Consider the following 13943-nt stretch of genomic DNA (forward strand, 5'->3'; position numbering starts at 1 on the left):
CCCTGGCAATGAGCATGTAGGTAAGCAGCACTTATGTAGCATAATTTGTAATAGGCATTACGGTGTTTGGCATAATACATAATGGACATTATGGTCTGTGGCTTAACTTGTAATGGGCATTATGGTGAACATTTTTGAAGCGCAATGTCCATTTTTGTGGAGCCTTTTGTGAATTTTGCCATAATCTGTGTAGTATTATGTGAATTTTGGCGCAATCCATGTGGCATTATGTGAATTTTGGCTCAATTAGTTTGGCATAATGTGTAAGGGGCAAGTATAATGGGGGTCTACTATTTTGTTGCATAATGTGTAGATGTGGTATATGGTGTGGTACACAACACTCAAGGCCACACCCCCTTTTCTGCCTTCGGCGTGCGCACAACTGCATCCTTCAGTATTAACACCAAGGTGGGCCTGTGTACTTTCAATGCCAGGGCCTAATTTTGAATCCCATTCCCGCCCTCTCTCTGTCCTCCTTCCCTTCCTCCTCAGCGTGAACACTGGCACCACTAACACCCCCCCTCCCTATCTTGGTGCCCCCCTTATCTTGGTGTCCCCCCCCTCCCCTATCTTTGTGTCCCCCCCCCCCCCTTCTCCCCTATCTTGGTCCTCCCCTGTCATTTTCTACTGGATCCGCCCCTGGACATGTCCAATAGATGAAGCTATGCACATTCCTTTGACGGTGCACCCCCTGATAAAATGTGCTGCGCACACCTATGTTGCCCACCACTGTTCTATACTGTGCTTAGCAGGGCAGCACTGAATAGATGCTGTCTCACCCCAGTCCCATCCTTGCAGAGGATTTTGGCATGTGCAAACTTTTTATTTGGAACATATACAAGTTACATTTTCTATAGAATTTTTTTTAATGCAATGCTTCTTAAACATTGCAGTGAAAAATACCATGGGCGCAGCTCAGCTATCATTTGATGGTGGATTTCTAATGTGCATCCATAGTCAGCAATAGTTGTAAATAGCCATCGATAATCTGTTATACTGTGTCAAGATGCCATCGATGTCCCAAGACATCATCATTAATAATGGCCATCCATAATGCAACTGAAGCGAAGAAGAGTAGCAAGGATATCATATACATCGTTACTAGCAGGAGTCAGCACTAGAGGGCGCTAACCTCCCCGACCAGCAGAGAACTGTAACCAGACACCAAAGAGTTACACGTTCATGCTCTTCTCGCAGCCCCGCCCCTTCTCTAGTAGCGCGAAATCTCTCCCGTTCCTTGTCGCCGATTGGTTGCTTGTGGCGCGAAACTAAACACGTGACGTCGGACTTTGCCGCGAAAGTTTAGCATTGTCCCGGGGAGAGCAGCAGGAAGCGGCACTTTCAGCAGCGAAACATGGACGTCTCCGAGCCCAACACAGCCGCCACGGCTGGAGCTGCAGGTCTCGTCAGGGATGAGGTCGCCGAGAAGTGTCAGAAACTTTTCCAGGACTTCTTAGAGGAGTGAGTGCTCGGCGCCGGCCGCATACCCCCTCCCCCTCCTCCACATTAGTCCGGACCCCTAGCCTGCAGTGCGCTGTGGACAGCGATCCTTGTATATTATGAGTCGCACTACGTGTAATGGACCCTGGTGCAATATGACAGGGACCCCATACCGATCCCTCCACTACCATACGCTTTGAGCCAGTGTGATGGGATGTGCTGGGCGCCCTACCTCTGGTCCCTGGGTAATCTGCTGGCCTATACTACTTCCTGCCATGCGGCCCTGTATAACCTGCAGGTGATCTGTTTAATACTGGCACAAGGTCCCCATCACATAATCTTTAGCGAGCATTCTCCTAGTACTCCTAGTACAAGTTGGCCCTCAGATCAGACATACTGCACATCTGATCTGTCGGCTCTTGTTATGGTCAAAAGAGCGATTGTATGTGCTTTTACGCACATACGTTCTCTTGTTTGACCGCTCAACAACCTGCATGTGATCAGGGTCGTAGACAGGTTATCCTGGTGTATGGCCATACGCCTGAGTGATCAGCACAATCTTGACACGTCGAGCGATGGATTGTGTGAACGTCATGAGTAATTGGTATGATGCACAATCCTGCTGCGCCTGAGGGGTCCACCCTCAGATCATACATGATTTCCGCCCTCCCGCCTGATCTGTTTTCATTGCGGTTGTAAGATCATATGTGCTTTTAAAGCACACGATTGCTGGTTCAATTGCATTTAGGGCCTACATACGATCAGGTCATATGCCGGTCGTTCAGGTGTATGGCCAGCTTTATTAACGGTTTCTTATATAGCACATAGATTATTTATACAGAGATTATTTGAACATTCACATCAGTCCTTGCCACAGTGGAGCTTACAATCTATATTCCCTACCACATGTACAGACATTCTAGAGTTAATTATTTGTTGGGAGCCAAATAACCTACCAGTATATTTTTTTTTGATTGTGGGAGGAAACCCACGCAAGTACGGGGAGAATATACAAACTCTGCGCAGTTAGGGTCATGGTGGGAATTGAACCCAGGACCTCAGTGCTGTGAGGCAGTAATGCTAACCATTACACCATCCGTACTGCCCTTGCTTTAGGTACAACTGAGACTGAATCCCTATACTTGGGATGCAGTTAAAATCCCGGCGGTCGGGATCCCGGCATTCAGAATCCCGACGCCGAAATCCCGACACATTCTCCCTCCGTGGGTGTCCACGACACCCCTGGAGGGTGAATAAATGAGTGTGCCGAGCGTAGCGAGGCACCGGGCCCGCTGCGTGGCGAGCGCAGCGAGCCCGCAAGGGGGGGCGATCCACGTCCCCCCCCCCCTTGTCGGGATTTTGGCTGTCGGGATTCTGAACGCCGGGATCCCGACCACCGGGATACAGTACTGAATCCCTATACTTAGCCTATGATTATCTATTATGGGGCATATTCATGTAGGGATTTGGGGTAATTTTCTAAGCGATTTGACTAGATCGCTTAGATAACGACGCCAAATCGCTCCATGTGTCGACCAGAGCGATACTAGACCGCTCAGCATACAGCTATGACCAGCGATGTGCGCTAAGCGATTTAGCAAGGCCAGCGAGCGTTCTCTGGTGAGAACACTTGTGATGACAAGATTTATACTGCACTGATCGCTCAGCATTGCAGAAAAGAGCATCCAAATTGAAATCAGGTCCTATACACATTGCATCGGAGCCTGAGTATCGCGTTGGCTGCAGAGAGATTTTGCAGTCTTGTCTGGGATCGCATATCGGATGCAATACGTCATGTACTGAAAAGCACCCACAATGTGCAGCTGACGAGTGTACATTAGATTTATATTATGTGCAGCACGGATGATCTCCAGATTGGATGTGTACAGGACCGCGCGTCAGATCAGATGTCATACACAAGCAGATTTCTTGGCCTGATCCAGAATCGGGTGAAATTGGGCCCAAATAGTATATTCTAAAAAGCACCTATGAAGTGTTACTCTAGCTGCTATGTAGTTCTTTGGTTATTTTACTTTGCTTCCATTAAATAAAATAAAAGCATTTTGGGAATTCACGATTTACCATCCTTAATATTCTATACTTCGCTGTCTGCTGCATGATATGGAGAATAATGGACATACAGATGGAGCCGCCGTCATTCAGAGCGGGTCTGGCGGTTCGGATCGCCAACTGACAGCCCCTGTGCGGGGACGTGCGAGTGTCACTTTCTGATGGCGCTCCCCGTCCCTCCCCATTCTAACCATACCCATCTCCCTGAAGTGGAGACAGCCACCCGAAAACTGTGGCACGCGCGTGTGTGAGACGCTTGCGCGTCCAAGTCGTATGTACCGCCTCTTTGAATCACGGCACCCTACAGTATCAGAATATTTTTCACGACACCCCTAGGCCAAAAGTTTGTTACTGAAAACTTCTGACATTTTTTTTTAAAAGTGATAAAAGTTGTGATTACATTTTATCCTTGGGTCCAGTTATGTGGTGAGGAACAGGAATCACTTCTGGTTACCCACATATTATATAAATGGAAGCCACAAACACTGATTTTGCCTATTTTATTGTTTATAAAAAAATTCTTCTGACTTCTGGATCACCAACCTGAGGCACCCCTGGGAGCCTAGGCACAGAGCTTGGGGACCACTGGCATAAGTAATTGCTAGAAGTGTAGAACGTATTTGTTCCAACATGAAGTTTGTCGCGCAGCATTGAGTTTGATTTTTGTTTTTGGCGACCTTCAGGTTTCAGAATGTTGATGGGGAGCTGAAATACAAGAATGATGCGGAGGAGCTGATCCGTCCTGAGCGGAACACTCTGCTTGTCAGCTTCCAGGACCTTGAACGGTTTAACCAAGCTCTGGCTACCACTGTCCAGGAAGAATTCTACAGGTGAGGCAACAGCTGATGCTTGTGTCGCTGGAGTATTTCCGCTGCTCTCTAGGCAAATCATTCACTTTGTTTCTATCTTTCCCTACACAGAGTCTATCCGTACCTTTGTAGAGCAGTGAGGTCCTTTGCCAGAGACCATGGAAATGTGCCGCAGAACAAGGAATTCTATGTGGCTTTCCAAGACCTTCCTACCAGACACAAGTATGATCTGTTCTATTGTCATTGACTTCTGTACTCAATGTACATCATTGTTTCATGTAGAGATAGCAATTGGCACTAATGGCTGTTATTGGAATAACTGCTAACATGTAATATCCACACAGAATCCGAGAGCTCACCACACCCCGCATTGGCTCCCTTATGAGGATCAGTGGTCAAGTTGTCAGGACTCATCCTGTTCACCCGGAGCTGGTTAGTGGGACCTTTATGTGCCTGGATTGTCAGACTCTGGCCAAAGATGTGGAACAACAGTTTAAATACACCCAGCCCAGTATCTGCAGGAACCCAGTGTGCGCAAACAGGAGGAGGTTCATGCTGGACGCAAACAAGTCTAGATTTGTTGATTTTCAGAAGGTAATTAACTTAAAGTGAAATGGGATTTTGCATGTGTGTCTTATACTGGTCTGCAGGAGTGAGCATTTTAGTTCAGCGCCTTAACAAGACTGGAAGGTAAGGTGAGCAAAAATGTTTTAAGTGGTGGCATTTAATTAAATATCCATTTTTTAACTACCAGATGTAGCAGTATGTAAGAGGAGGGTTTAGCTCTTGCAGAGTCTTTGTTAGGTTTCTATACAATAAGTATGCTTGATAAGGGCACCATATAATTTATTAACCACAGTGCATTTCTTTGGGCAGGTCCGTATCCAGGAGACACAGGCAGAGCTTCCCCGTGGCAGTATTCCACGCAGTGTGGAAGTAGTTCTTCGAGCAGAAGCCGTGGAGTCCTGTCAGGCTGGGGACCGGTGTGACTTCACAGGATCTCTAATCGTTGTCCCAGATATCGCTCAGCTAGCTACTCCAGGTATCAAATTATGGCCCTTTTTTGTGGTGGGGGGAGACCAATCAGAAGTTTGTATACAGCAGTTTCCTAAACTCCATCACTGCAGTTCAGGTTTTAAGGCTATCCATGCATGAGTCCAGACAGTTTAGTCATTTGATTTAAGGTACCTGTGGATCTACTCTAAAACCTGGACTGCTGTTTGGAAACTTACTATTATTATATATATATATTTTGTGTAGTGGTATACATTTTATGCCAGTGTTTCAGTGTGTGGGTGTAATATTCTAAAACCCTGCATGATCACTCCAGTGAATGGCAGGTGGGAGGGTGGAAGTAGGGTACTTCTGAGCAGGGGTGAGTAGCCTCCTCTTAATCACACTTTCAGTGGTGTACCCAGCACTTTAATGGATTGCCCCCAACCCCTCACTAAATAGATGGGGTGTGTGCGCACAGTGATTCAGAACGCACCTCTTCCCACCCCTGACACACTGTCCTTGAGTAGGGACCGCAAAGAGCAGGCTGTATCTGTGGATGCTGCCATAATGGCAGGGCTCATTTTGTCCATTTAAATCAGGCAGAACGCAGTTCCCTGCTGAAACAGCCTAGTACAGTGGTTCGCAAACATTTATGAATCACGGCTCTCTATAGTATCAAAAATTGTCGTGGCACCCCTAGGTCAAAAAAAAGTTATGGAGTAATTTAGAAAAATATATTCAATTAAGTAAAATGTTTGTCATCCTTAGGGTCAGTTGTGTAGTGAGTGACAGAATATGCTTCTGTTTGTCCATATGTTTTATGATTGGAAGCCACCAGCACTGGTTTTGCCCATTACATTGACCATAAATAATTTTGAATTGGTCCTGGACCACCAAGCCAGGGCACCCCTACAGGTGTTCCGAGGCACCCCAGGGTGCCACGGCACACCGTTTGGTAACCACTGGCCTTGTAAATACTGCGTTCATGTAGTAAACATTTACACTACACTTTCAGTTTAAGCACACCAAATGAGGGTCATCTGTTTTGTGAAAATCTTGGTGGTTCAAGCAGAGTTGACCAAGTGGTATCTGTGGCCTGGTGCATGCGGTATTAGTTTTGGGTTTCTGATTGGGACATAATATAATGATGTCTGGAGCTCTGTTCTGACCTAAAACTTCAATTGACCGATGATTTTCCTGGCAGGTGTTCAGGCTGAGACCAGCTCCCGAGTCGGAGGAGCAGAGGGGTACGAAGCAGAAGGAGTGCGTGGTCTTAAAGCTCTTGGTGTCAGAGATTTGTCCTATAAGCTTGTCTTCCTTGCTTGCTACGTTGCACCAACAAATCCCAGAGTACGTATTGTGGGGAAGTGTTTGGTTTTTGTATCCTAGATAGTGTTTCTGGACTAAATGTAGTTCCTCTCAGGACGGCAAATTTATCCCCACCTAGTTGATAATCCAGATTACCATTTGGGCAGGGAATCAAAATGGCACAATGCTAGTGCACAAGTACTATACTCGCATATGGAGTAGAACCAGCCGAATAGAAGGCCAATAGTTCTTAGAATGCATAAATTAAACTTCAACCATGAGCTATGTTATGTGCTATTGATGAAATGTCAATGTTCTAGGTCTCGAGTAGATAATATGCAGCCTTCAGGCCTAACTTGTGTGTCATTTTAGTTTGGTGGCAAGGACCTTCACGATGAGGACATGACCGCAGAGAGCATTAAGAATCAGATGTCTGTGAAGGAATGGGAGAAGGTGTTTGAAATGAGCCAAGACAAGAACCTGTACCACAACCTGTGCACTAGCCTTTTTCCTACTGTACATGGTAAGCAAGCACCCCCGCCCTCTCTCGACTATCTTTTGCCGCTTGTGGGTCTATGGAGCGGTTACTTTGATCTGTTCTTCCTCTCTCAGGAAATGACGAGGTGAAGAGAGGCATTTTGCTTATGCTGTTTGGTGGTGTCCCAAAGACCACTATGGAGGGTACATCTCTACGTGGAGACATTAATGTGTGTGTTGTTGGAGATCCGAGTACAGCCAAGAGTCAGTTCCTCAAGTGAGTACAATGAGTGTGAATGGCTCATGCCTCTTTTTACAGTCCAGGTTTTAAGGATCTTATTACCAGTCCAGATGGTTAAAGCAAATTGACTGAGGTACAAATTAAATTGTGCTCAAGAGGGCTTATGCACCTGTTTCTTTCGAACAGGGCTGGCCAAACCAGTCCTCATGATCTATCAACAGTCCACATTTTCCAGATCACTGAGCTGGTGCACAGCTGTAGTCATTACTGTCACATTTTCAAACATGCTGCATTCATTCCTTCTATAGATCCACATGTTGTCTGGTATACATAATCTGTTGGTAGATCTTTCAGACAGGTTTGACCACCCCTGCTTTGGAAACTGCATAGTCTATGTTCCCAAGACCCTTCTGTTTTCTACGTAGATGCATAGAGGGTCTGCAGTCTGTCAACTCCTGTAAAGGTTGTGGGTCAAACTGCACTGTGCAGTACTGCATACAGCCTTTGTGACAGCTAAGTAATCTGGTTCTTCATAGCATTTAATGGTTAAGTGACGGTTTTTGTGTTGTATTCTCACATTGAGTACTAGGTATTGGATAGCACTGGTGCAGTCTTCTATAATGCAGAAAGTTCTCAGATGTTGTGCTCAGCATACTCTGCATTCACCTGTGAATTGCTTCAGTGTTTAAAGACTGAGGGGGATATTCAATCTCCTGCCGCCATTCCCAACGGAAATGGCGGTGTGGCCCTATTCAATGCTGACAGCATTGAACCGGGATCTCTGCAGAACATGCCTAACTTCACAAGCATTCGGGCACGTTCTGCCGGGAATTGATGAGCTCCCGGCCACAGCACGCTGTTTTCCAGCCCCTTCTCGTGGCTCTGCCCCCTTCTCTGTGCTCGGTAGGCGGGACATTGAATCCCGCCTGCAAAGTTAGTCGAGCCCACTGAGAACGGGACGGGGTCACGGCTGTCAGGTCAGCAAGACAGTCGTGACCCTACATTGAATACCCCCCCTCTCTTAAGGTTCTTCCTAAAGAATGTCTAGCATCTGGAGTGCCATTGTGTACTTTTTTTTTTTCGTTCTTTTGTAGCATCATAACCGCTCTTCTCCTCCACCAGGCATGTTGAGGAGTTTAGCCCCCGGGCAGTGTACACAAGCGGGAAGGCATCCAGTGCTGCAGGTCTGACTGCGGCAGTTGTGAGGGATGAAGAGTCTCACGAATTTGTGATAGAAGCCGGAGCCCTGATGTTGGCTGACAATGTAAGTGTTCGGTCTCTGTGGCGTTATGGCTGTGGTCTAAGGATCTGTGGTGTGATATGTGGCTGGCTTGTTCTGATGCTTATATAAAGTGAGGTTTCTGACCTCTAGTTCTTAGGTTTAGCAAACCTTTTTATCAAGTATAATCCCATTACTATGCCTGTCTTACATTAAGGTTGATAGGTAGGAGGGGATGTGCTAAATTTACCTACAATCAAAATACCGACAACCATTGACCGACAGTCAAAATACCAAAATTATTTTTTTTTCATTGAAACCGACTTGTACATACTTTACCATCCCGGTGGACATGGAGGGGGAATATAATAATGTGCCGAGCGATGTCAACATACAGACCCAAAAAATATGAAAAACGTGTCTAATTTTTGACCTGTATATGTTAGATGTAGGTATTTTGGCCGTCGGATTTTGATTGTATTTAAATCATACCAAACCCGGTAGGAGATTAGTCCAAATAAAGTTTGATTTTTTTTTTTTTTCACCGCTATATATATACTGACTTATTTTTTTATTATTAAAATAAATTTGTAAGACTATATGCACAAGTGACTTGTCTGCTTCCTGTATTTCTGCAGTTGGTCCATTTTATGTTAAGTTTTTATTAAATTGACAAAATATTAACTGTATGGACCCATCTCTTACAGGGTGTCTGTTGCATTGATGAGTTTGACAAAATGGATGTCAAGGACCAGGTAGCAATCCATGAAGCCATGGAACAGCAAACCATTTCTATCACCAAAGCTGGTGTTAAGGTAAAGTTTCTGCTAACGGCTCCAGGTGCAGTGATCAATCTTTGTTCAACATGAATCCTGACTTCTGTTCTCTTCTAGGCCACACTAAATGCAAGGACCTCTATCTTGGCTGCTGCAAATCCTGTTGGCGGTCGTTATGACAGGTCAAAGTCCCTAAAACAGAACGTGAACTTGTCTGCTCCGATCATGTCTAGATTCGATCTCTTCTTTATCCTAGTTGATGAATGTAATGAGGTAATAACTGCATTGGTTTTTGGGGGTTTTGTGTTTTTTGCAAGGCCCGTAAATGGTCAATAATCATTGTGCCTGTGTAGGGTGTAGCATCGATGCAATGATAAAGCCTTATTTAATTTTTTGCTGCATTGAGCCCGGAATGTAATGTCCTATACACTATTTGATCAGTGAAGGACTTCAAACTTAATCATTTGGAGAATATGTAAAGGTCACATTTCATGTTTAATGATTGCCTTCCATTAACCTGTGATGTTTTCAGGTGACTGATTACGCCATTGCTCGACGTATTGTTGACCTGCACTCTAGGATTGAAGAATCTATCGACCGAGTTTACACTCTTGATGAAGTCCGCAGATACCTGCTCTTCGCTCGGCAGTTCAAACCCAAGGTAATTATCAATGTAATTACTTCTGTTCCGGCCATCCCACTGGCTATCATTCTGTTTACAAAGTTTCCCTATTTACTAACAGATCTCTAAAGAATCTGAGGATTTCATAGTAGAGCAATACAAGCGTCTGCGTCAGAGGGATGGGTCTGGCGTTACCAAGTCAGCCTGGAGGATAACTGTTCGGCAGCTGGAGAGTATGATCCGGTTGTCCGAGGCAATGGCCAGAATGCACTGCAGTGATGAGGTGAGTGACAGGCCGCTAAGAATCAATCCGAAAGACACAACTAGTCATTACACTGGTTTTAAATTTAACCTTTGTTACCTGAACTACACACTTTTTGACAAATTTGATGCGATTATCTCCCTCCTATTACAATATTGAATGTTAAGTACTGTTTAATTGAAAACCTGATATTATATATTGTTCTCTCCTGTCTAATTACAGGTGCAACCAAAACATGTAAAAGAGGCGTTCCGGTTGCTGAATAAATCTATTATTAGAGTGGAAACTCCGGATGTGAACCTGGATCAGGATGAAGAAGCCATAGAAGAGATTCACGATGGTGTCAATGGTGAGATTTGGGGTCTTAGTTTCTAATGACCAGATGTATCAAGCTTCATAAAATGGAGAGTGATAAACAGCCAGCCAATCAGCTCCTAATTGTCATCTTACCAACATGATTTGAAAAATGACTGGTAGGAGCTGGTGGATTTTCACTCTCCACTTTATCAGTTTTGAAGCTTGATACATTTGGCCCTAAAAGTTTTGATTAAACCACTGCACAGTACTACACAGTACTAATCTATCCCATCCTAGGAGATGCTGGAATACCCAATGGCCATGTGAATGGAATAAACGGTCACGCGGAGAGTGAGCCACAAGAGACTGCAGCTAAACCATCCTTCCGCCTTGGCTTCACAGAATATAAGCGGATTTCCAACTTGTTGGTCCTGCAGCTGCGGAAGGGGGAAGGTTGGTATCTGGACACTTTCCATAGAACATGTATATTCTGAACCCACTGTGGGGGATGAGGCAGTCTAATTGATATGTTTCTCAATACAGATGAGGATGAATTGTCTCAGAGAAAAAGTGAGCTCATAAACTGGTATCTGAAGGAGATTGAATCTGAAATTGACTCGGAAGAGGAACTTGTTAACCGGAAGCAAATAATCGAGAAGGTTATTCAGAGGCTTGTCCATTATGTGAGTAACAGATCCGCTCAAATACGACATCAATATTTTAAATATTAAAATGTAGAAGTTTAAAGAACTTGCCCCAAGTAATGTTTCGCATCTCAGGAAAGGAGGAAATGTTTTATATACAAAAATATCTTCACTTTTCCATAAGTGTAATGTCATCTTAAAACCCCATGCCGGAAATAAAAACTAATTCTCTAACACTAGTTCTCAAACTCTCCACTCAGGACCCCACAGTTCATGGTTTCCAGGTCACATAGCCGGTACACAGGGGCATTCGTTACACACTGATCTCTTTTTTTTAAAAGAGCTACAGGTGGAGTTAATTTTATTTGGTTCTTTGCGAAACATGCACTGTAGGGTCCTGAGGATAGAATTTAAGAATCTGGGATCTAATATAAGGGGCCTACAAATGGAGAAACACTGCTGAGCAATGTACATTGCTCAGCACACAGTGATGTGTCAGCGCTGTGTACTCCGGTGAGAACACTGGCCCTGAACAGTGATCAGAAGAATTATATCCTGTTTGCTGCATATTAATGGATGGGCGAAGCAACACGCTGGGCCGTGCATCACTATTGCCCCTACACATGGAGCGATGTAGGTGCATTTTCTAAGCAATCTAATGAGATTGCTTAGAAAATGCCCTGAAATCGCCAGTGTGTAAGTCCCATTATGTGTAACAAGTGTTGTCATCCTACAGATGGTGCGGCTCTCATTCATCCCAGCACTCGCCAGATTTCACTAGCTGGCGTATGGGATGTGACCCAATCTGGGGCGGTGATTGGCGGACCTTTTGCCGTGAGCCGCTCCATGTGTACTTGCCATTTGTAGATCTCATTCCTATTAGCCATTGGTTCAGCTCCAATTAAAATATAGATCACTAATAAATTATAGATCCCCCCCCCATTAAAAAAAAAACTAACTCTTAATCAGTCTATTACTAAATTAAAATTAAGAGACTTTTTTGGTTTTTTTTTTTTTTGTATTCTAATTGCTGAAATTAGTGTTATTAAAGCTGTATTTAGATGATAATATTTGTGTATTCTGTTCTACACTGGACTCCAGGCATTCACATTGTGAATTGGCTGGAATTCCATCCTATTGTCTGGTGTAAAGATGCTTATTTACTGAGCTTTTGTGTTTTTTTTTAGGATCAAATCTTGATTGAACTATCACAGACTGGATTGAAAGGATCAGCTGATGAGGAGGAAACCACAAAGGAAGAGGATCCTTATTTGGTTGTCAATCCCAACTATGTACTAGAGGACTAGATCCTGCATTATATTTAGTTGTTTTTCCTCCCACGAAAGGCTAAGCTTTATTCCAAGCTTAAGTTTTGGACTTTACCTGGAACTTCAAAACTGCTGCAAATATGTCACCAATGAAGTGATCAACAATGCTGAGTACCAATTATCAAGCCGATTTTAGGCACATTGCTTTTATTGGACACTATTTCAAAGGGTGACTGCTGTTCAAGGATGTTTGATTTTATACCACCTGTATATGAAGCTTCTCTGCAATGAAAGTTGTCGCAGACTACGGCTGGAAAAGTGTCTCAGACTAACCGTTTTCTTAAAGGGAAATTATGCTGTGACCTTTTGTTACGAGAGTGGAGTTCCTATTTTTAAGCAAAGCACGATTTTAAGAATGGACCTAGTGAATTTGTTCAAATGACTGCCCCACTAGTTCCCAAACAACTGGTAGACCTTAAAGGCATACCTTTTATTGTTGTTACAAACAAGCGTCTCCTGTTTTACCTAGTATCTTGTAATGTGTAATTATCCTGTGCATCTTGCTGTTTTACATGCTGACATGGCTCATTTTATACTGCTCTTAAATTCTGAAGATTGGTTGAAAATATATAACATTGTTGTATAAATCTTTGTTGTGCACATAATATTGTATTCCTTAGCTCACTTCTCAGTCCTTGTGGAACATGAACAGTGCATGTTTTCTAGGTATCCTGTGAAATCGTACTACGTGTACATCTATTTTAGTCAGTTAAAACATTTGCTCCATCTAGGTTATGTTGTGCATGCTGTTGAGGTAAATTTGCTAAGATGAGAGTTCAACTGAAGATGTGATATTGTCTATAGCAGTGGTAGCCAACCCTAGCCCTCGAGAGCTACCAACAGTTCACATTTTCCAGACAACCTAGTTGCTGCACTCATTAATCACTGACACATTTTAAAAGATACACAGATGGAGCTAATTAGCTCACTTGTGATTCTGTGAGAAGAGCTGCAAAACATGCACTGTTGGTAGCTCTCGAGGACTAGGGTTGGCTACCCCAGGTTTATAGCAACCAATCAGATTCTATGCTCTTCTAGAAGGAGCTAAACAAGTAGCAACCGAATCCTGTAGGCAACATCACATCTTTAATAACGTCTATCGTGTTACAGTTACCCCTTTGTATCTAGAATTATCACTCCTGTGGCTGTTCCTGTCACAGAAAAGTGTCATCTGAGACTGCCATTATAGAGGTTTATGGCACTATTCATGTAGTAACCAGCTTTGGGTAACAAGTAAGTTTCTGTATGAAAAATGTATAAGGTGTGTCTTAAATTCCAGGACTTGGGCTAATACAACGGAATGAATAAAAAAAAAAAAAACCATTTAATAGTCCTCACAATAATCACCTCCGGCACCCACACACTTTTGTGCACAGCGTTACAAATTCTGGAAACACGCTTCGTAGTCCTCTGAAGATATGCTTTGAATTTGAGCGCTTACATTTTTTTTTTTG

At 43.9% G+C, this 13943-nt stretch overlaps 1 protein-coding gene across 1 annotated transcript; it reads left to right on the plus strand.

Annotated features, from left to right (window-relative positions):
- The first annotated feature begins 1239 nt into the window (after positions 1-1239).
- On the plus strand, positions 1240-13068 carry MCM6 (minichromosome maintenance complex component 6). The gene is made up of 17 exons (XM_083153882.1): positions 1240-1461; positions 4194-4340; positions 4431-4541; positions 4664-4913; positions 5196-5361; positions 6520-6665; positions 6996-7146; positions 7236-7377; positions 8464-8605; positions 9268-9375; positions 9454-9609; positions 9869-9997; positions 10080-10241; positions 10443-10569; positions 10815-10970; positions 11061-11200; positions 12349-13068. The coding sequence occupies exons 1-17, from the start codon at positions 1355-1357 to the stop codon at positions 12466-12468; spliced, it is 2460 nt and encodes an 819-aa protein (XP_083010008.1). The 5' UTR covers positions 1240-1354; the 3' UTR covers positions 12469-13068.
- Positions 13069-13943: the final 875 nt, after the last annotated feature.

The sequence above is a fragment of the Crinia signifera genome, chromosome 7 (assembly GCF_055691185.1).
Source record: "Crinia signifera chromosome 7, ASM5569118v1, whole genome shotgun sequence".
In the NCBI taxonomy this organism is placed as follows: Eukaryota; Metazoa; Chordata; class Amphibia; order Anura; family Myobatrachidae; genus Crinia; species Crinia signifera.